The sequence below is a fragment of the Chaetodon auriga genome, chromosome 14, assembly GCF_051107435.1.
Source record: "Chaetodon auriga isolate fChaAug3 chromosome 14, fChaAug3.hap1, whole genome shotgun sequence".
In the NCBI taxonomy this organism is placed as follows: Eukaryota; Metazoa; Chordata; class Actinopteri; order Chaetodontiformes; family Chaetodontidae; genus Chaetodon; species Chaetodon auriga.
The window spans coordinates 24,031,948-24,053,604 of NC_135087.1; the positions used below are offsets into that span (position 1 = coordinate 24,031,948).

General features: G+C 37.7%; 1 protein-coding gene across 7 annotated transcripts in view; it reads right to left on the reverse strand.

The window, feature by feature from the left end:
• Positions 1-268: 268 nt before the first annotated feature.
• nrxn3a (neurexin 3a) overlaps positions 269-21,657 on the reverse strand; it is a 246,478-nt gene continuing 225,089 nt past the window's right edge. For 2 of the 7 annotated variants that reach the window (XR_013078140.1, XR_013078137.1), the window contains exons 21-25: positions 18,510-18,599; positions 16,311-16,618; positions 13,256-13,346; positions 5,916-6,451; positions 269-2,680 (exon numbers count right to left, since the gene is read on the reverse strand). Coding sequence is in view for 3 of the 7 variants with exons in the window: in XM_076748436.1 (XP_076604551.1) it covers positions 1,740-2,680; positions 13,265-13,346; positions 16,311-16,618; positions 18,510-18,599 (1,421 nt within the window). In the remaining 4 variants the exon portion in view is untranslated. Of the gene's footprint in view, positions 2,681-5,897; positions 6,452-13,255; positions 13,347-16,310; positions 16,619-18,509; positions 18,600-21,657 lie in introns of all 7 variants that reach the window. The other 5 variants (XR_013078139.1, XR_013078138.1, XM_076748438.1 and 2 more) reach the window with 5 other exon arrangements.

Below are 21,657 nucleotides of genomic sequence, written 5' to 3' on the forward strand. Positions count from 1 at the left end.
GACTGCACCTCCACATCATTAAATGACAATGCAGATAATGTAAACATAAATGGACATTAAAATATTGTCAAGATGTTAACTTATAATAAGGAGGTGACAAGACATGATTTGAGGTAACCAGTCCCACTTAAAAAAAATAATTTTAGCTCTTTCAAACTAACCCCCATCCACTTTAGCCTCTTTGCTTTTCTGTCTTCATGATAAATCTGACTTTATTCTCTTTCAAAAAGAAACAACACTAGTGTAACCCAGAACAAAAAAGCCATGATACAGAAGGAAGGGCACCTTGTATTTGTTGGACAACTGCAAGTAGTTAAATATTCATGCAACTTTAGAAACATCTCTGTTTAGATCTCTAGGCTAACAATACATTTTTATTCTTTATGAAATATCAATATGATTCTCCACATTCTGATTAAAGATTTTCTCCATGTAAATTAACAGTTAATAGATTTTGTCATGAAATACGTTGATAAACCATATGTTCAGTCTGTACAATAGAGGTACTAAAAATTACAACTGTCATGGTATATGTACAATTTCCTACCTACAAAGTACAACAGCTAGCATGTAATAAAATATGTAAACAAATTTCTTGTTTTTTGACACAGTTGACTGTGACAGCAGATAGAATTCACACTTTCAACATTAGATTTATTTATGTATACATATTTGTTAACAGTGTTGTAGTACTGCATTTGTTTCCTGACACCTCCATAAAAAAAGAGAACGATAGGCAATGAACCAACATACAGTTTTGCAAAAAGATAAAACCACCACTGGCTGTGCATCAATAATAGACCTTTTCTTTCAAAGATTGTTTTTTTCATGGTTAAGATTTTTGAGGGCTTCAAAAAGAATTGAGGGGCAAAGTTCTGATCCGATGATGAAGAATTGTTTGGCATCAAAGAGAACATAGTCCAAGTTGAACACTGTATACTGGACTTTTACTGTACTGTACTTTACCGTAGAATTAGGATGGCATGCATTTTACAATCAGTTGCTTTTCACCAAGAGAAACGACCACTTTTTTCCACAAAGTGAGTCACTGTCTATTTCAGACAATGAGAATAATTGTGGTGAATCAGGTGCCAAAGCAAGCAGATTCTATGAGATCTGCCCATGGCAATTTGCTCACTTGATATCATTTTATACACAGAAATGGTTTCTTTTCTTGCTGTTCTTTTTGTCATTTTGTTTCTTTTGCCTCAAGCAAAAATAAATTACACACCACACTTTATTATGTATAAACCATAAAAATTTGTCATATTCTGATATAACAAGAGTCCTTTTTTAGTTGTACAATGATGGTGTGCCTTACCCCCTCTTGTTAAGCACTATTTGTAGCTTACATGCTGAAAATGTGTAAGATTATGAGCCTGTTGAAATTAACAATTTTACAAAAAAACCTTTTTTGTTCAATGCCAAGGATCACATTGCTCTAAAAGTCACTTAGGAGAATGATGTAGCTGTGAAATATCTCTATACTGAACGTCTCTGACCAGATAGAAGAGTTAGGTGTCTAAAGTTGCTATTTAGCCTTGTCATTATGCTTACAATAGTAAGTGTGCTTTATATTACAGTACATATCATCACTTCAACTACTCAGCACAGTATAAGATTATTCAAGTTCCACATTATACCATCATTTGTCATAGCTCCTCACAAGGAAACTGATAAGTAAATGTTCTCTTAGTGCTTTCTTTCTTCAGTCTCTCGTGTTCACGAAAGTCTCACAGTCACACATAGTACTCCTTATCCTTATTTTTCTGTTTCTTGTTGCTGCCTTTCAAGCTCTGCTGTTTGTCCTTCATGACAGCGCCATTGCTCTGCACAGCTGAGTTGGTTATGTAGTTCCTGCTCTCGTCCACCTGGTAGGAGCCTTCATCCCTGTTCCTGTACTTATACATGGCATACAGAAGGATGAGGATGCACAGGGCAGCGGCCGCCACTATTCCGATGACCATCCCGGTGGTGCTGCTAGATTCACGGACCACTTCCGAGGGCCCTGGAACTCGCCTGACGCCCGGCTCTGTGGGGAGTGCTGTGGGTATATTATGGAACATTGGGGAGGTTATTAATGGGCCCCTCAGCTTGGTGCTGTCTACCTCAAAGGATGTGGGCAATGGAAGCAACACTAGGTCGGGCTGGGGTTTTAGCTCGCGGTAATTCATTTTGCCATCCGGCTGTTTGGCCGGAGCATTGTGGAAGGTTGCGGTGGAGGCAGAGGTGGCGGTGGTGCGGCTCTGGTCGGCGGTTAGTGGTATGGCGGTAGTGGTAGCCCTACTGCGTCTGGAGATTGAAGGTTTGTTAGGTCTAAAAGTCTTGGGTGCATGAGCTTTGTAGCCACCTTCAAAGCCTGACGTGGACAAGGTCTTATCTGTTACCAAGGAGAAGGTCGTGTAAAAATCTTCATCATCAGTAGGGGGCAGGTTAGACTTGAACGCTTCCCCAGAGCCATACCCCGATATCACCAAGCCATCATCATCACAATCATCGCTGCCTCGGTCCGACAAGCAAGGTACCCCCGCCTCAGTAGCCTTGGACAGGGACTCTTTGGTGGTCTCATTAATGGTGAGGAGTGGGTGGTGGGTTGAGGGAGTGGGAATGAAGGGTGCACGAGGAGCTACAGAGGGGTGCGCTAATGGTTCCTCAAGTACTGGGATGACTAACTCAGCTCCTGGCGTTGGACACAGACAGGTAGTCATGTTAGAGGGCAGAATGGGAGTTTTAAGAAAAATACTTAATTGGATACATCTGGACAGAAAAACAAGACAAGCAACAACTAAACCCAAATCCAAGAAAATAAACTTGGCATGTCAGTCTAGACTGCTAAATCAACATATATAAATTCTGATATAAATTTCAAAAGGCTTAAGAGGTGTACAAGGATGAGCCAGAAAAATTAAGCAAGTTTGCTCTAAATTCAGTTATTATTTTAGGTATATTTTCTTTCTCACTTACATTTAAGAAACTTTTAAGGGAAAGCACAGTCTTCAGTTGTAAACTAATAAATGTTATGTACTACATACAGAAAAATGAATGAAAAGGTAATCAGCAGAGTAGTTGCTGTCAAAATATGCTAGAGTTATAGTTATTCCTTTTTTGCCCCATTATTGGATAAGAAGGAAAACAGCTGATTAAAAAAAACACACACAAAAAACATGACTTTAAATATCAATTTGGATATAATAAAAGGCATTATCTAAACTAGAGATTGCTATCGTAATAGACAGGACAAACTGACTGTGGCTGTTTAATGGCTCTCTTAAACCTCTTGCTTGTCTATGGTAATACAGACAATTGTAGTTGTAGTTCTACAAACATTTCTCAGATCCAGAGCTGTTCTGAAGGTAAAGTGACCTCAATCTGACTGTTAAATTTTGTTTGGGCACACTTTGGTTCTGTAGCCACATTGCATAATGAAGACAACTTGTTTGTGAAAACTGAAAAAGTGAATTTTTTTGAAAAAACTCAGTGAACTGGAAAGTCAATGATTTCTTTATATTCAAGAGAATTTTTTTTTTTTTTTTAGTTTTGTATCGTTAACAGTCCTTTGTGCCATGTGTAAACATCAGGAAAAATGCATATCATCATCTACCAACTTATTTGTGCAAACTCTATGGACAAGTCAGGATCTTTGCAAATCTTATGAAAGAAGCCCAGTTGCTTGTCATGTATTCATGACCAAGACATTCCAGATAGTGGAAGGTCAAAAAAACTAGAGATAACCAATTGGTTCGCAGAAAGGTTTTGTCACACAACAGGGAACACTGATCATTTAGTTTAATTAAGAGTCTTCTTTCTTCTCTAATGCTTTTCCACTGGGCTTCACGGTACTGTTTCTTGATGAGATCTATTTTTTTGAAGCTCTTAATGGCTGACAATGAGTCTGTCCAAAGATGGGCTCTGTGACCAAGAAAAGGCTGTTTAACTATAACTTCAATTTTAAATTTATACAATGTCAATGGCAGAGCAAAGTCATCTGAATGTTCACCCTTTGTAAAATACTGGCCTGAGTGAAAGATGTTATGAGATGTACATGTGTTGTACTGTGTGTTTCACAGCTTCATTTTCTGGTTCTTGTTCACCAGATGAACAGAACACCAGGTTCTCCAACAAACTTTACTTAAACATAACTTACATAATTTACTTTAAACAACAATTTTAAACATTTTCTTTCTTCTGAACCAGAGCAAAGATTAAAACATAAAATAAATAATAAATAAAAACATAAAATATATTCCAACTGCAAATAATAGCTAAACCCAAATCTAAAATCTGCAATGCATCTGCCACAATGGAAAGCTCCTTCTGTCTGTGGTACTGTTGGTTTTCCATATATTTTTTTGTTGGCCTTGCTCATAATAAGGCTTCCTAGAGATATGTTTATTTCTGCCCCATAGACATATATGGAATTTTGTTCCATTATGCAGTCTTGATAAGTATGACTACACAGCAACAAATTTATGTTTTTCATCTATTTCAACAAGCTGGGACTTGGTAAAATTACTTATTACTGAAGATGCAGTTGCTAAAACTGCTGTATACAATGCAAGAATATCTGTTGGTACTTCCTTACAATTTGCAAACCTTTCAACACAGATGTAACACACATTACTGTAACATGTACTGTCTTCCAATTGTGATAGTCCATTTGTCTGACTGTGTGTGGTCAATGTGTCAAAACAAGCTGCTGGCGGTCAGGAAATACTTTCAAACTGTAGACTGGCTGTTTGTTTAATAGTGAAGTCTCACTGCCTGTTCTGTATTCATTAAAAACAGAGGATGTAATGTGGACGTATGGCTGCTTTAGAGTGGTTGGAATGGGCTTTGGCTGAGCTGGACTGGACAGATACTTTATGATGTGTGGAACAACAAATTATAAAAGGCAAATATTCTAGTCTTTGACATCTACATTATTTCCTTCAAAGCAAAACACCACACTAAAGCAAAAAGAGTAGACTTTCTGATGACATGGGTTGATAGATGCTAAGGAATAATTTTTCTGGAGAAGTGCAAAAATGTTTGATTTACTGATTATGGAAATGTAATCTCAAGCCTGTATCACTGGAGTGAACATTCAAAATGTCAGTGACAAGAAAAGTATCCACTGCCATCAACATGTGCAGAGTCTTTGATGCACATTCTAATTTCATCAATTAATGCAAACTATTTTGTGTCTCACAAATGATCACAAACACTAACATATACATTCACAAGCACACAACTCTGTAGATCGAACAAAGGTCATTTTATTCTATAATTTCAAACAATAAAACAAAGATTAAAGATTCATTCAGTAATTAATATTGACACTTTGATCGGAGATGCAGTTTGCAAGCTTTTAGAAAAACGCTGCTTCAAACAATGATTGCAGTTTCATATTGCGTCTGATTAAGTAATTATTTCTTGCAGTTGGTAAATGTAGCATTTTGTGTTCCAATAGAATGTTACTAAATGCTGAATAGTGAGTCAGCCTTTACATCTTTTATGAGAATGTTCTCATCAACCAGTCACTTTTCCATGGAACAAATTTTGTAATTGTACCATAGGATTTGATACTGTTGAGCTATATGGTACAGCCACAGGAGTTATTTTGTGCTTCGAGTTAATATAAGTTAAATCAACTAAAAATTACTTAAATTGTTAGACAAGTTTTACAACTGTTAACTCCCCCAACAAAGCTAACACATATTGTCAAATAATTGGTGTTTCCTATAGCTTCAACAATTCAGCGGTATGAAATTGCTAAATTGCTACATGTAACACCTACCATGTTCATTAGCCACTTTTTTTAGCATGAGATATACAAGAATAAACGTTTTTACAAACTGCATCTTAAAAAAATGTAAAAAATAAATAAAAATAAACAATTCCAAGAGAGTAATACATACTGCATATTGTCAACTTACATCAACAAATTGCCCGCATGATTTAGGCATGAAGAAAAGAATTTACAAAGGAAAAGTTGTGTAAGAATGTTGGATAGCCATTTGGTACCGTTAAAGATCATTTTTATCCATTGTAGATTGTGTTCTATCTTATAATACGACGGTACAGGGAGGCAACAACACATACATCCACACCACATAACATAAAAATAAACACCATAATTCTGTTTTTTTATGTTTTGTTTTTTCCTGGTAAATAATTTGTTTTTCCAAAAAAATGTGTATCTACATTTTTTTTTCATTGGAATAGACTTCAATAATATCTAAAATCTATTCATGTTACAGTTTTTTGCTTAAATTGTCATTTGTTCTTTAGTGTAGAATGGATGGATGACTTTATATTTATTATCTCTAAAGACAAGGGAGAAGGTGAAGAAGGGGTGGGACCTATGAACATACTACATAGGAAATGAGAGTGATGAGAGTGACAGTGTAAGTCAGTTGCCATGTCCATGTAAAGGCAGTACGAAGCGGTCGGGCGGCATTAGAGCTTTTGGCTGTAAGGAAGGGATGGGGATATACAAACAATGAGCAATATACATGCCCATCTACAGAAAAGAACAGAAGAACTCTAACACTGACAAGTCTGACAAACCCTAAACTGCAACTTCTTAGCCATGCAATTCATTTGTTTTTTGTCTTACAGTCAAAATATTATTCAGCAAAGATTAATTTGTTTTGTCAAAACAGATTAAAAAAAATCTGAAGAATGGAAGATAATGTGAGAAGTGGATCTGGACCTGCTTCACCTACTTATTTGTGGGCTTCAGCACACATTTATAAAATGCTTCAAGTTAAGTTGATTGTGCAACAGTTGTTGTTTTGAACTTTTTAAATTCAGCATTTTTTCAGGACAGCATACTATAGGAAATAAGTCACACAAATTAGTCAGTGAAGTAGTTCCAAATCCAAAAAAATTATATCAAGTCAAATTATATCAAAAAGTATTCCACACTGTTACCTAAATATTATCTGATTGACAAAAAATCAAACCAAACATACTTGATAAGCCAAAAACCATAATCAGAACCAAAATGCCAGTGATCAGTTGAATAAATACAAAAAATATGACCAGTCAAAACTGTCAAATGAAAAATGTTAAGATGAAAGAACAAAGCCATTTAAAATTTTGCACACACTGCAACCAGATGCACACAATATAAAACAGACACTCCTGAGAGAGGAACTCGACTGGAGGACGGGCTCCTCTCTCACGTGTTTCTTGATGAATATATATCTGTAATGTTAGTCTTAAAACATGAAGCGGCCGTGCAGTCTGGGTGTACATCAGAGAGAGACGGTACTGGCTGAGAATGGGTTATTTTTACTTCTATTTTTTTGGTTTTGTTTTAGTCGTACTGCAGGATGTTGATGCATGCTTAAAGTAAGTTGCATTTAGGGAACTTAGAAAAGAAACAACACAACAAACTGGGGGCAGGTAAGACTGACCAATGTTAGAAAAACAGGAGATGGACACTGTGTCCCAATCCCTTACTATAAACAAATAGTTAATTAAGTTAATGTAACAGTTTGCACTGGCAAGAAACAATATGTGATACTCTTGAAACATGTGTCCAGACAGACATCAGTCAAACTACGACTCAAAGCGTAAAGCTTCTGCAAATTCTCCTCTATTTCTGCATTGTGACACAATAGAAACGATTATCACCACTGTGAACATTAACTAAATTCAATATGTAAACTGACATGCTTGAGTATACATTTTGTTGCTTTACCAGTGTGAATGCATAGTATACCCCCCCAAAAAATAAAAAAAATAGATAAAAATAAAATAAAATGAAATACAATACAATAAAATTAAATAAATAAAATTAAATTAAAATAATTAAATGAACAAAAAAAGTGTGGTAGTATGCAATTGGGACACAGCTCAAATGTAACTAATAGCAGTGGGGAACAGGAAAGATTAGAAATAAAAACACAAAACATGTTAATTATATTTTGTCATGTACGATATGTGAAATTCAATTTTTTCAGGATTCAAGTATGATAAAGAGTCAAAAGACATGCTTAAAGCTGATACCCATAACATTATGCATGTTGTCACCCTGTGCAATGGTGGAAGGTGTGCTCCAGTGATAGCAGTTGGAGAAGGAAGCTGCAGTTTATTTGAATCAGTTAAAGCCAAACATGTTCCAGCTAATGTAATTAGGTACTGATGGACCTAAGCTGTTGAATTTGATCCATGAAAATACAAACATGTTTTATGTAATGGCTCAAATTGCACCATGACTTGTGTTTGCGTTGCTCTGCCCTTACCAGCCCAGTCACCAGAGTGAAATGTTGGCATTGTAATTTTCTGCAAACCACAGACACTTTAAATTTGTGTATTTCATATGTACAGTATCATATGATATGTTTCTACAAGAGGCATCAAATGTAGTGATGTAGTTCAGATTACCGGTACATGTATATGAGCCTATATGAGTTTTCAGGAGGGGATGGTGATAGCAAGCCATGTTTCTTGCCACAAAACTGGATGTCCTTGACTGTCTGGGACAATTCCCAGCTGTGTTTGTGACAAAAAACATGATCTCTTCATAACCCTAACCAAGTACTTTTTATGCCTAAGGCCTGGTTCAGTCTTCACGATTTTTTTTTTTTTTTTTTTTTTTTTTTATTGTAAAAGATTGTCACCATGTCAGATTTTATGATCACCCTGCCAGAAACTCATGCCATGACGGGCCAGACTGCAAGGATGGTCCTGATCAATCACAGCACGTCTTGTGTCACGATCATGCACAAGGCAGGTGAAGCAGCTGTCAATCAAACTGACAGAAGCATTGTGTGTGATGCTGCGGTCTTGTGTACTGAAACAAAAAAAGAAAAAAAAAAAAAAGAGAGAAAACGGCTGTGGATGCGCAATAACATTAAAAACAAATACATTCAGTTATTATTTATACATCTACTGGGTGGCATCCACATAACAATTACAGCAGGTACAATGAGTTTCACATTTAATAATTTTATTTCCATAGTTATTTATTCTACAAGGAACGGGCTTGGCTGCGTTGGCCACATCAAACAGGCCACTTTAACTTTTGATCTGGAATTCGTAATGATAAGCACATTCCCGCAGTTAGGACCAGCTACTCGCCGGGCTGATGAAGTGCTTCTGCTATTTCTCATCAACATCTGTTTTTTTTGACCCTGTCTTCCTCTCTTGAGGAAACATCAAATAGGCAGGGGCACTGTTGCCACAGATCAACAAACTTTTCCTCTTTCGTTGTCCTGCTAACAGCAGTAACCTCAGCTTCCCTTCTGCTCCCCCTCTGCGCCATCGTTACCTGACTGAACTCTGGAGAAATCACCTGATTGGTATGTCCTGGGAGATGTCTTACTAGACAAGTCAGGACAAAAAAATTCTGACATGCTATTCTTTGCATTGGGGTGCCGTGGGGCGTCCAAGATGCTGCAAGACAGGTCGTTTTTGTTCATGGTCGGCCACGATGCTTCTAATTCGTTGGCCACAACAAAATCATGTCGCAATCAGGCTTAAATAGTGTAATCTGAACCAGGCCTATCCAGACCTTAATCACAGCATTGTCACAACATAAAATTGAAAACTGAAATGTAAAGAAATGCAAAGTTTCAACATGTTGGTGGTTTGCAGTGACGTACAATGTCAACATTCTATTCTGGTGACTGGGTTGCTCCGTACACGTAGATCAAAACAGGTACCAACATTGCTTCTGAGCAATGATAGTAAACATCTGCACTTAGATGAAGAAAACTCAGCAACAGTTAACCTATGTAATAGTAGCAGTTATCACAGCAGTCAAACACAAACCTTGTGTGAAAACAGTGTCATTGTCAAATGACAATTGGGGTTTGTCTGTTTTACAATAACTCTGCCACTCAAAAGAATGTACATGTAGCATTTATTGACTTAAAAATATTATGAAAACCAGCTTTAATCTCATAGTCTTTTGATGATGATTCGGTATTTTGCCTACTGCAACCTAAATGTTTTTTCCATGTCTATAAAAATATAATTGGAAGGGAATTCCATAAGATGGCACATGTCTGGCTAGTCTATGCTCAAGTGAAAATACACAGAGACCATTGGTTGCCTGGACGGCAGGAAACTTGTTTTAAAAACAAATGGCATGCTTTAGAAAATGGTCGACATGTCTGTTTGTATGATTTGTGATTCATTGCAGATGCCATATATGGTCTCTAAAAGGGTCTGTTCAGCAATTGTGATTTAAAACCCCCAAGCTTACCTGGTGTGTGAACACAACAGATCGAATTTTATATATATATATATATATTTTTTTTTTAATAAAATTCCCTTTATAGTAATTTCGTACACACTAGCTTTAATGTTATTTTTTTTATCTCTTGACCTGTTACGTATTCATTTTGCTTTAATCATAGTCCATCATCAATTTTTAAATTTCATATTATGTCTTCTTAATAATTTGCAAATTATTCATTGTTCATAATTTTTATTGTATTATTATTCATTGGAACTGTGATGCTGACATCATTGAATAGAACCTGTGTGTTCCAACCTTCAGCACTGGAATGCTGGACAGTAGTGAAAGAAGTACAGTATTCAGAACCAGTGTTGGGGGTAATGTGTTAAAAAGTAAGCCAGCTAAAAGTTGTGACATGGTTGTAAGATTTGTGAGTGACACGGACAGCTTGAAGAAATGAACCTGGGCATTAGTGGGGAAAAAAATCTAATATTAAACATTGGCTAGTGTTGTTTTGGTCCCTGGAGAAAATATGGGACCTGTTTACTTACTCATTAAATATCTAACCACTAGTAGTATAAACTATTTAAGATCCCTTCCTAATTGCCATCTTATGAAATGAATTGAAAGGAAAGGAGAACACGACAGATTTACAACAGAGACCAGAATCACTTGATAACTCTTCCAGACAAACCAGACAGACAACAGCCTCACTGACAAAATAGACAGTGTGGGGTAAGATAGGTAACATTCCATGTGCTGTGACCACAAAAATGGTTTCCAACTTAAACAAGAACGCAGACAAAGAAAGTTAGTGTAGATATGGGGCCATGGAGTCAAGGATCAATGAAAAAGCATGCAAAAAAATTATCAAAGGTCACAAAAAGGATGATTAAAGGGAAAAATATAATAATTTGTGGCAAAAGAAATGTTTTTATGCCATCTACACCAAAAATGTAGGAAAGGGCCTGAAAGACTGACCAAACTAAGATGGTAAAATGGTTTTCAAATACTTCCATCTTCTGTCAGTTACATAAGAAACTTTCCCTGTTAAGGACAAACTAGGTAGATGGCAAGAAAATATATTTTTTTTGCCTTTTTATTTGCTTTGAAAACAGAAATAGGGATATTCTCATTAAAAGCCATAAGGTACAAAGCCACATGGTAAGCCAGAGTATATGTGGAAGCAATTATCACCCACCAAAACGTCATGCCACACATGATGAGGCCAAAATACAAGAATGTGTTTTTGCATAATTGACGAATAGACGGGAATGATGCCTCGATAACAAAATTTTGAAAAGACAAAACAAAACAGGAAATAGCATTGACTCCCAAAATGATACAAGAAAAAAAATTTCAAATCAAAGCATGCTGTTGTCAGCGTCAAAGTGATGTTAGGGTTAGAATGTTGTGAATTTCTGTGTAAAAATATGATTGGATGACTGGGGCCCTGTCTTTGTCTTTCTTCACAAATCCCCATGAATCTCAGGCTACACAGCACAGCTTTAAACCCATTTACACCACAACCTTTCACATACTCTTTGAAAAAATTTGGGAATGACCTTTAAGAGGAGAATCTGCTAGTATGCAGAGTAGCACTAAAATCCTCAGCAATCATGTGCCTTATTGTTACCATTAGGAATTAGACAGCAAACATTCAACTGAGGGATATCACAATGCTCTTTTCTTGTGAACAATCATGCAGTGCAACTCACTCGAACTCAGATCACCTACCTCACAATTTGCAAAATAGCTAATTTTATAGAGATCATTTTAGATGCAAATATTGTTCAGCTAAAAGTCTGGTTGTTTGGTGAATAGGGCCTTCACAGAAAATAATACAATGGTTCCCTTACAATGTATTATAAGCAAATTTGCTTTGCTGTTTTAATAGTAATTTGTATAATATTCTATTAGATTTTATGTAATGTGTAAGTGACTGAGGACAGGAGTGCATGGATTTAATTTAGTAGGTAGGTTTTTTTTCCAGATACTGGACAGCTTGTCTTTATGCCATTTACACCCAACAGCAGCCATTTTAAGGTGGTTTCTGGGTGGATATCATGGATTCAGTTACTTGTGAGAGCATTCCAACAAGCATCATTTAGAAAAGTTCTGTTGTATTTTTTTAAAAATAGGCTATAGAAGGTAACATGTTGTGAACATGTTAAAACTAAAAAAGGTTCTAACTACCATGCATCACCGAAAGACAGGTGAATAAAAATTGTTGCTAAAATATGGAAATTCCCAAATTCTTTCAAACTGATTCTCTCAGTTATCACAATGCTTAAACATTTTAGAATTTTTAATATTTAGATACAAAAAAGACAGAATAACAAATACACCTAAAAGCAAAAGAATGACCCAAAAAAAGGAAAAACTTGTACACAGAAATTCAATGATATACTTGCACCAACACAAGCCTCTGAATATGGAAAAAGACAAGTGAAATCATAAAATAAAAACAAATCACTGTGGTTGACAGAACACGCTGCATTTTAGCAGAAAACAAGCGTTAAAAAACAAAGAATGGGTTGTTTCAAAAGGAAAATCAGTGGAGCAGTGAATGGCAGGAGCAGTGGACTCAAACACAATGTGATACATTTTGAAGCATCAGTGCAGTGAACATGGTGCACCATCATACAAATTTTGCACATTTTTATAACATGTACTAACCCTTCTTGTTCCTCTCAACAGACAAAATTTGTATGTTCATATGTTCATATATTGGTGACCATGTTGACCACTTTGAGAGACCCCATGTGGAAGTGTAGCTCATGATATTAATGGCCATCTGTGTCACTGTTGTCAACTAGCTGCATACTGAATGGGATTCTGTATGACTGATGAAGCATGTTCAAATATTTTCAATTTGAATTTGAACTTTACATTTAACAATCCGAATTCCTTGGGTTGGGTAATGTGTGGTACAGCCTGCTAAAATCACTGTTACTACACTGGCTGTTTTATGAAGTTACACTTTGTCTAACCATGGGGTGTGATGCCTTGAGGATACCTTGATCCTCTGGTGCAGATGAGTGAAAGCACAAAGAAAGCAAGCAAACGCAAACTAACCTAGCCCACCTGCTTGGCTAGTTTCACACTCCTCCAGGTCTTCGTCATCACTCGAACACTCTGCAGATGACACAATGTCATCTGTTGTATGCTTCATGGGAAGAATGTTGGTCATCAGAGGTCACAGCCACAGCAAAGATTCCCAAACCATGAACCAGCAGCAAAAAAACAAAGAAGATACACAAAGACAAGATTAAATATACAAAACAAGTTAGAAGGTAAGCAGTTCATTTTTGACCTTGGAAACAGTAGTTTAATAAAAAGATCTTAACTCAAGGTTCACTTTTTGCCATGTTTTCACAAAGGTTTCAGTTGCGTCTCATTCTCCCTCATGTTTGATGCAAGTTCGCTCATTTGTCATGGAGATGGCTCGGTTGTAATAGTGTAACCCAATAATGGAACTTGGATTACATGATACCAGGTAGTCATATGGGTGGAGATATCAACCTCTCTCCGTCTATATTCAAAGATGCTCTCTGGTGTTAGATGCGACCTGACACATCTGCACCTTAATCTTTGTCTGGTCCTGCACCGTCCTGGTTGATGACCTTTGACCTCTTCCCAGTGGATGCTGTGAGTGGTCTGGTGTTCACAGACAGTTGATGTCTGTTTCTGGTGTTCAAGCACCCCCTTATTTGTTTTCTACCAAGTCATACAAAACCATGAAGGATATACAAATCAAGAAAAGAATCATTATCATCATCATTGTGATGTCATACACCACTCCACTCTTCTTCTTGGGGGGAAGGTCCTGTATCTAGAGAGCATTTGCAGAAATTTGAAGGTGTTGAATGGTTTGTGGTAGGTGCTGACTCCTTCTGACTTGAGGACTCAGCTGGATGTTCTGACTGTCCAGCCATGTGAGAGGGTTCCGTCCTAATTCAGCAGAGTCCAGTGCTGGTCTTAAATTGGGATTCTCACCATCCACTCCTTGTAACAGTTGGTCTGGAGAGTCCCTCTCTATCCTCTTTCTCACTAACAGATTTTTTGCTTTTAGGAGAGTCCTCACCTGTGATCTTCATGTTGTGAAGTGGTAGTTAGAGTTCAAACTGAGATATTGTTCCGTGTGAGTAGGTTTCCTGCACTCTGTGGTCTTTATACTCTTATCAATAACTCACATAAATACAGGTGTCTGCTGAAAAAAAAAAGCTAATAACTGGACCTTGAATTAAGATTTTTTTTTTTTTTTTTTTGTCAAGAAACAAGTACAGATAATACATGACAGTGGAAAGCATTTAATTTTAAACAGCAGCAGTGCAGCTTCTATTAGTAATTAAACAAACTATAATGCAACTCTAGTACAGCTGTGATAGCAATCAGTAAGCTGTAATTACACTGATATCTGGAAGATCCCTATGTGAGTCCTGTCCCTGTCACTCCAGAGCCAATCACACAGGTACTGAAGAGACTAGAGTCTAAATAACATAAATAAAAAAATAAACATAGTACAATAACCAAATTTGAAGATTTTGGGAATATAAGAATATAAGTTACAGTCTGTCCCAAATTGCCTGTGTCTGCCAACAGTGTTTCCACGCTAAGTTGTGGCATAAGGACAGAAAGAAGGACTTTAATTACTAAAAAGATCAAGATATTCACTTGATTCTCATACCTTCGACTGTTGACACCTAATATGAGCTGTGATTACAGCAAGCAAAACTTTCAACTGACTATTGTTTAACGCAGGGGCTCTATTTTCGTCCCCGACGCTGGCGAAGCCCAGGGTGCGCACCCCGCGCAGTGGTATTTTCGTGCAGCGCAGACGGGCGCGCAGCGCGCTTAGTATTTTGGTAAACCGAAGCGCACAGAAGTATGCCAGGATGGGCGTTGCGGCACAGTAGGATGAGGTGTCGGCAGGATCAGTCGGCGGATTTGGATTTTCGGTCCATTTCGGTTCACGCCGGCGGCGTAAAAGTGCGCTGAAAGCTCGACACACCAGACCTGGTCAACTCTGTGCGAGTGGAGTGGATTTTCGTAAACCGGCGGAGTCCTGCGCCCACGTCACCAATACCTCACAGGCAGGTGTCCACAGTGTCTGGCATTTCACTGCGATCAATAATTAGCAACACCCACACTTCACTGCAACTATCTAAGTCAGCACATACAGTCAGACCAAAATTTATATATTTTGATCAGTATCTCATCTGACCACATCGCAAGCGCGTTCAGCACGCGTAATGGTCACTCAACCTGTCCGAATGTACACAGGTGAAATAGGGATGCAAACTAATCAATTAACGTCGCTGTGCCAACCAGAAACAGCCGTGGCCGTGGTGTGATTGGTAAAGATTGGACTCGGCTGTGTCAAACCCACTCCACGCCTTCTCCCCTCCCTCCTTCCGAGTTGCGCCGCTTGGTGGGACTGAAATGAGAAGGGGGAGTAGTTGCGCCCGCAACGCAATACCAAAGTCTGCGCCGCCACACCCCTTCGGCGAAGCGCACCTGACTTTGCGCCGCGCCTCCGCTGCGCTGGTGGCGGAAACGAAAATAAAGCCCAGACTGTTATTCTCTTTGCATGTTATCCCACTGCTTTGCCTATGATCCAGACTGAAACTGACAGTCAATCAAGAATATTCAGTTGTCAATAGACAAGATTACATATGTATGAATGAAGCCAGATATAATGAGGTCAGACTTTTCAAGTCACAACAATATACTCAGCCAAATATACTGTTTGACAGTACATTCACAGTATGTTAATGTACGGTTGACCATTTAAAAAAATTGGGGCAGAGGGGGATGCAATGTTATGCTCTAACCAAAAGCCTACTTGTACAGGAACTCTGTCCTGATCCTCTCCTTGAATAGGCTCCATGCATAGTTGATCTAACCACTGATTGCTGGTTGCTTAGTTCAATGCTTCAATCAGCTTCAAGCATGAACTCAAGCCATCTGTTGCAACATGCGAGTGAACATGTATAACATGTCATGTACATTTGTGCTTCTTTGTTTACATATCTTTATCAGCCTCTTGGCTTTCACTAATCATTAGTGCATTTTTTCTTCAGTGCATGTCTTCTGTCATATGTGTAATTCTATGGAAGTCTCTCCATACCTGGACAGTTGAGGTGGATCTGTGTTTGCGTGTGGTAGTGGTGGACATCATGGTGGTAGTCTCAATGAAGTTAGTGGACATCTCTGGAGGCATGGCCGTGGTCCTGGCTGAGCCTGCTACGCTGGGCACATCGCCTACCAACCTCACACTGCCATTAATCTTGATGTTGGGGCTGCCCTCAGCAGCCATGTTCAACACCTTGAGGCCATTGTAATAAAGGCCTGACAGCTGACCCTGAAAGGGCCTGCTGCGATCACTACCACCAATTGCGACTGTTGCTTGGGTGTTGAAAATTGTTAGCTGCCGTCCTAGAGGAGATATCCAAATGTAAGATATTTTCAACAGGGAAAGGCACCTTTTAATATAACCTTATAGCTGCACAATCAATTTACAACAAAACAAAGAGCCATATTTTTGTGGTGCCTCAACGACCAGCACAAGCAGTGCTTTAACAATTTTGTGTTTTCCTGAGCTTGAATTTTTTTGCCTGTGGTATTTTGTTGCCTTGCACAGTGGACACTTGGTGGGAGGAAAGGCACAAAGAGGTGGGAGGGTACTTCACATGAGGCAGTGAGTTATTAGTACTTTGGTGGAAATTCAGTCTGCCGTATAGTGCATTCACACATGAAGCAAATTTTTCAAGCAGTGCATTTACAAAGTGCAAAAATTAGGAATGACATGAGTGAGACAATGCAAATATGCAAAACTTGTATCATTCGCATGAGATAAATAAACAGCCAGAGTTGCACCAGATTCTGCTCTAACCTGGAGCTGTTTTCTGGCAGGAGGAGAGCTCAGAGTTCATTTCTTTAACTTTTTGGATTAAAATAAAAGTGTATTTATCTTCACCCCCCCACTTCTCAACCTGTGTGCAGCAGCAGACTGCCGGGTGTTTGTAATTAGTGTCTCTGTCCATGTTAACTCTTGACTAGAGGGGAAACAAGAGTCTGTAGGGGAACAGAAAGACCCGGGGTCTCTGGTGAGAAATAACAAAAGAACAGGTGGGTTGATCATTTGTGTTTATGATCCCGAGGTCAAACTTGTGAAGGTAATGCAAGGTGAAAATTAATTTCACTTTCTGTGTGAACATACCATTAGACAGTGAACTGAGAGCAGACATCTGTTTCTGGTGCAATGTCACTCCACTATGAGTTGAGAATTTAGCAAACTAAATACTTGCAGCAAATAATACAGAATAAAGCTTGAAATGTTAAGAATTTTTTTTTAATCAAACACTCTCCACCCGGTAGATGCCTTTAAATCTGCATAAAAAATAACATTTAATGTGGTTAGAGCAGTCTACATTGATCTACAATGTGCCTGTCGACGCATCAGATTGGTCTGTAAGAGCTCTACAATTCAGTGCATTATTGCCTCTTTACAAGTCAAGGTTTCATGCATTTCAGTGCAAAAGCTGTGTGACATCAGTGATGATATGATGTGACCATTTATAGCATGAGATACAGTGGAATTATGGATGAAACAGTATCAGATTAATGTGATCCAATAATCGGCTTTAACATTTTCATTTTTTTTATTACTTTTTTTTTATTACCTATCCAAACCATGTGACTGGCTGAGAGTGTAGTTTTTGATCATCACACCCAGCCTTTTGGCATTTTGCACTGCTAGATATACAAGAACCAAAATCTCAGGTTAGCTTTGCACTGGTCGTTGAACTTGCACGATTAAAATACTCAATGTCAACAGCTATGCCAGCGGGTACATGGATACATATTTATAATAGATTTTTTTCCAAATTCATTATTATAGCTCCTTAATTTTGATCATATATTGAATTATGTTATAGTTTATTGGTTAATGTATTTCCAGGTATTTAGTTCCTTAGTAATGTATTCAACATGTTTAGCCATATAAAGTTGCATGCATGGGTTTACATTATGTTCATGCTAGTGGTTTATTGGTTTAATGATAATTTATTAGAAATGGAAATCATCCCTTTGGTCAGAGAACTTGAGAAGAAAGCTTGTATGAATATCTTCACTTCAGCTAAAGTGAGCATCACAGAAAAAAATTCCAATAAACATTTTCATTGTTTTCATTTCAAATTCATTTAAACCTTAAATAGAGTGAATGAGCAAACAATCCATCCTCTCATAGAAGTGCAGACAGGGTTTTTCACATTATATCAGTATAATGAACACACATAAGCATAGAAATATGTTTGTTTGAAATTACCTTTCTCTTGTAGCCACTCTTCTACTGGTCTGGCGTATTTGAAAGGAATTTTCTTATTGGCCATTTGATAGCGTTCAATGTCGCTGTTCCCTTTAAAGTTTAAGAAGACATTTATAAAGACATTTATTGATCATCAGCATCATGTCACCTGGAGCAAATACCACTTTCCTTAGAACATTTACAACACGTTTAAATGATTTTATCTGAAGATTACAATTTTATTACACTTGTTTTAACTCCAGCATTTCTTGGGCTGATTATTTATGTTTTTTACACAAAAACAAAACAAAGCGAACAAATAAACAAACAAAAAGCTCATCTGTGTATCGATATGCACTGCTGTCACGCTTCACGTTCTACCACTTTGGTCACCACTGAGTGGCGTAACAAATGCTACATCTGCTACGAATGGGTGGTGCAGTTATACTCCAGGCAAAACAAACACATAATGTCCACTATACAATCCTTCTCTGATTGTTCATATACACATTACAGGCCTCAATAGTCCTGTTATCTGAATCCACCACAGTTTATCTGTTGGTGTGAGGACTACATTCAATATCATTTTGATAAGAAAAGGGTGTAGTTTTAGTGCCCAGTGTAGGTATTTATATTGTTTTTATCAAGTTACATTTGTGAAGGTGGGTCTGTTTTTCTGAAGTATGTCATATTTATACAGCCCTTTGGAAACCTCATTACCTCTGTTCAGTTTGACCGGTCTGTTAGGTGTTTGGCTTGACCTAGTTGTTTCTCATTTTTCTCCTGTGTGAGTGAACAACAACACACGCTTTTGTTTTTATTTCACTCCTGGGTAGTGACCGTGGCGACTACACAGGTTGTGACATCGCATGCAAGAGGAACCTTACTTACTGTAAACAGAGGCTCAAACTGCTTTTTTTTTTTTTTTGGTTTAAAAAATAGGAAAAGGCATTTGCAACTGTACTATAATTTACACACATCACAATTTTCAGGACATGGCACCACACAGTACACTGCACAAGTGGAGCAAAACATTGTTTACAGTATGTGTGTTTATGGAACATCTGAGACAACAAATAAAGACCTGAAATGAGGATTTCCCAAAGTAAATATAGCTGATGTGTAAAATCTGTCAGGAGGATTCAGAGCTCACACATTGTGGTACACTGCTACACAATGACTCGGGTGGTATTACAGACAGTGTGTCAAATGATGCAGTAAAAACGTAATTTTAATGTTTCTATGTGTGAACAAAAAACTTACAAAATATACATATTACTAAATATATGAAGCAGGCAAAATGTAAACATTTCGTAATTCCAAACATCACAATAAATAGGTTTGCGTCATACTAACTTTTAAAAGCCAATTAAAGGACTTTATTCAGGCATGCCATTAAACTCACATGTTCATATTCAACACAAAAATCCTGATGCATAACCTACACAAAAACTGTTCAAAAAACAAAACAAAAAAAGAAAGGAAAAGAAAAAAATAATAATGGGTCAACAACTGAACATGAACTAGGCAAAGTAATGAAATTGGTACAGCAAGTCTAAGCATTCCTGAGAAGAGAAGATAAGGATGACGTTAAATTGAACTGATGAAACCTGGTGAAGGTCAAGGAGGATGACCAGCCAGCTCATCCTCATGAGAGATCATGTGCACTATCAAGTCTGCCAGACACCGCTTTGACACAGGCCTACTTAATGCAGGTCTCCTTTATGAGACAACATGCCTCTTTGAGGAGCAAAAGGACCTAGTGTACTTTATCTGCTACCTGAGGTGCAAGTTGACATCATTCTATTTATCTATATAAAAAGTCCTTGCCAGAAACTTTGACTGAAGCAACTGCCAAAAGATTGTTTTCAAACAAAGAAGCTGCAGACCAAGACTGGACAGGAGCTCAAAACACAGCAGACAAAGAGCCCTAAGAGCAACTTTAAGCAGCCAGTTAGGTAGCAGAGGCTGCTGAGATGGCTGGCTCAGTCTTTCCAGAGAGGCAACCCATCATATCTGCCATGGACAGTAGAGGTCACTTCCAGGACACATCCTCGTATCTTAGCTACTGGTGGGTCGACTTCCAGTGACTCCGACAACAACATATATGACTACTCCCAAAATTACATACTGTATGATGGCTGGAGAGCACCAGCGGTAGGCGAACCAGACCTTAGTAGTCACATTGTTATGGTTATGAAATGGACATAGTTTGCTTAGGTTTGATTCTGCCCAGCCTAGGACAAGAAGATGTTGGAGAAATGACAGCATCACAGAGATGTGACAAGTTGACAGGTTCCTACCCTATCGTACTGCACTAGTCTCTAACCACCGTCCACTTGCTACTGTATTGCATCCCAGTGGAAAGAGACTGTGAGCCTTGCAAAGTGTGTACCATACTCCCATTGAGGCCAAGCACCTGGAAACATGTCCATTCAAGGGTCATGCATGCAGATTTGGTTACTGACATTGTGGGTACTATATCCTGTGGATATCATATTTTTCCACCAGGAAAAAAAATAAAAATAAAAATAAAAATAAAAATAAATAGTTAAATGCTATTTTTAGTAGTGACAGGTTGGTATGGACCTTATTACACTGCATAGTTGAAAAATTGATATCGAATTACATTTTGCGACTAGCAAGAGAGCTTTGTCCAAACAATGTAAAAGTGGAGACAGAGGTAACACTGAAGAATAAAAATTAAAACAAGGTCATATATCTACCTTAATATTAATATTTTCATATGGCCATTACGTTTGACCAGCAATTAAAATCTGAGATAAGTTGATTGTATATAAAAAATTAAAAGGTTGCCATTATCAATGTTTCAGAAGGAAGTGACACACATGAACTGAAATGTATCTGTACCGATTCATTAAAGCTTTGTTTGGCTGAGGTTGCTCAGTAATAATAACTGAATGAGCCTCTTTCAATAGCATGTTCTAACATATTTAATAATGGTCCAATTGACAGATTTCAAGATGGCAAATACGGTTTTGGGGAATCCTGTCTCATCAGGAGACTTCTCCTTTGTCACAATGTTAAAAGCTGCATTCAGCTCTTCAAATGGAATTGGTGCATTCAGAACCCTCATTTCTTTATCTGAGGGGGATCGAAGATTTAGATCTTGAAATGCATTGATAGTATAAATTCTTTAAAAAAAGCA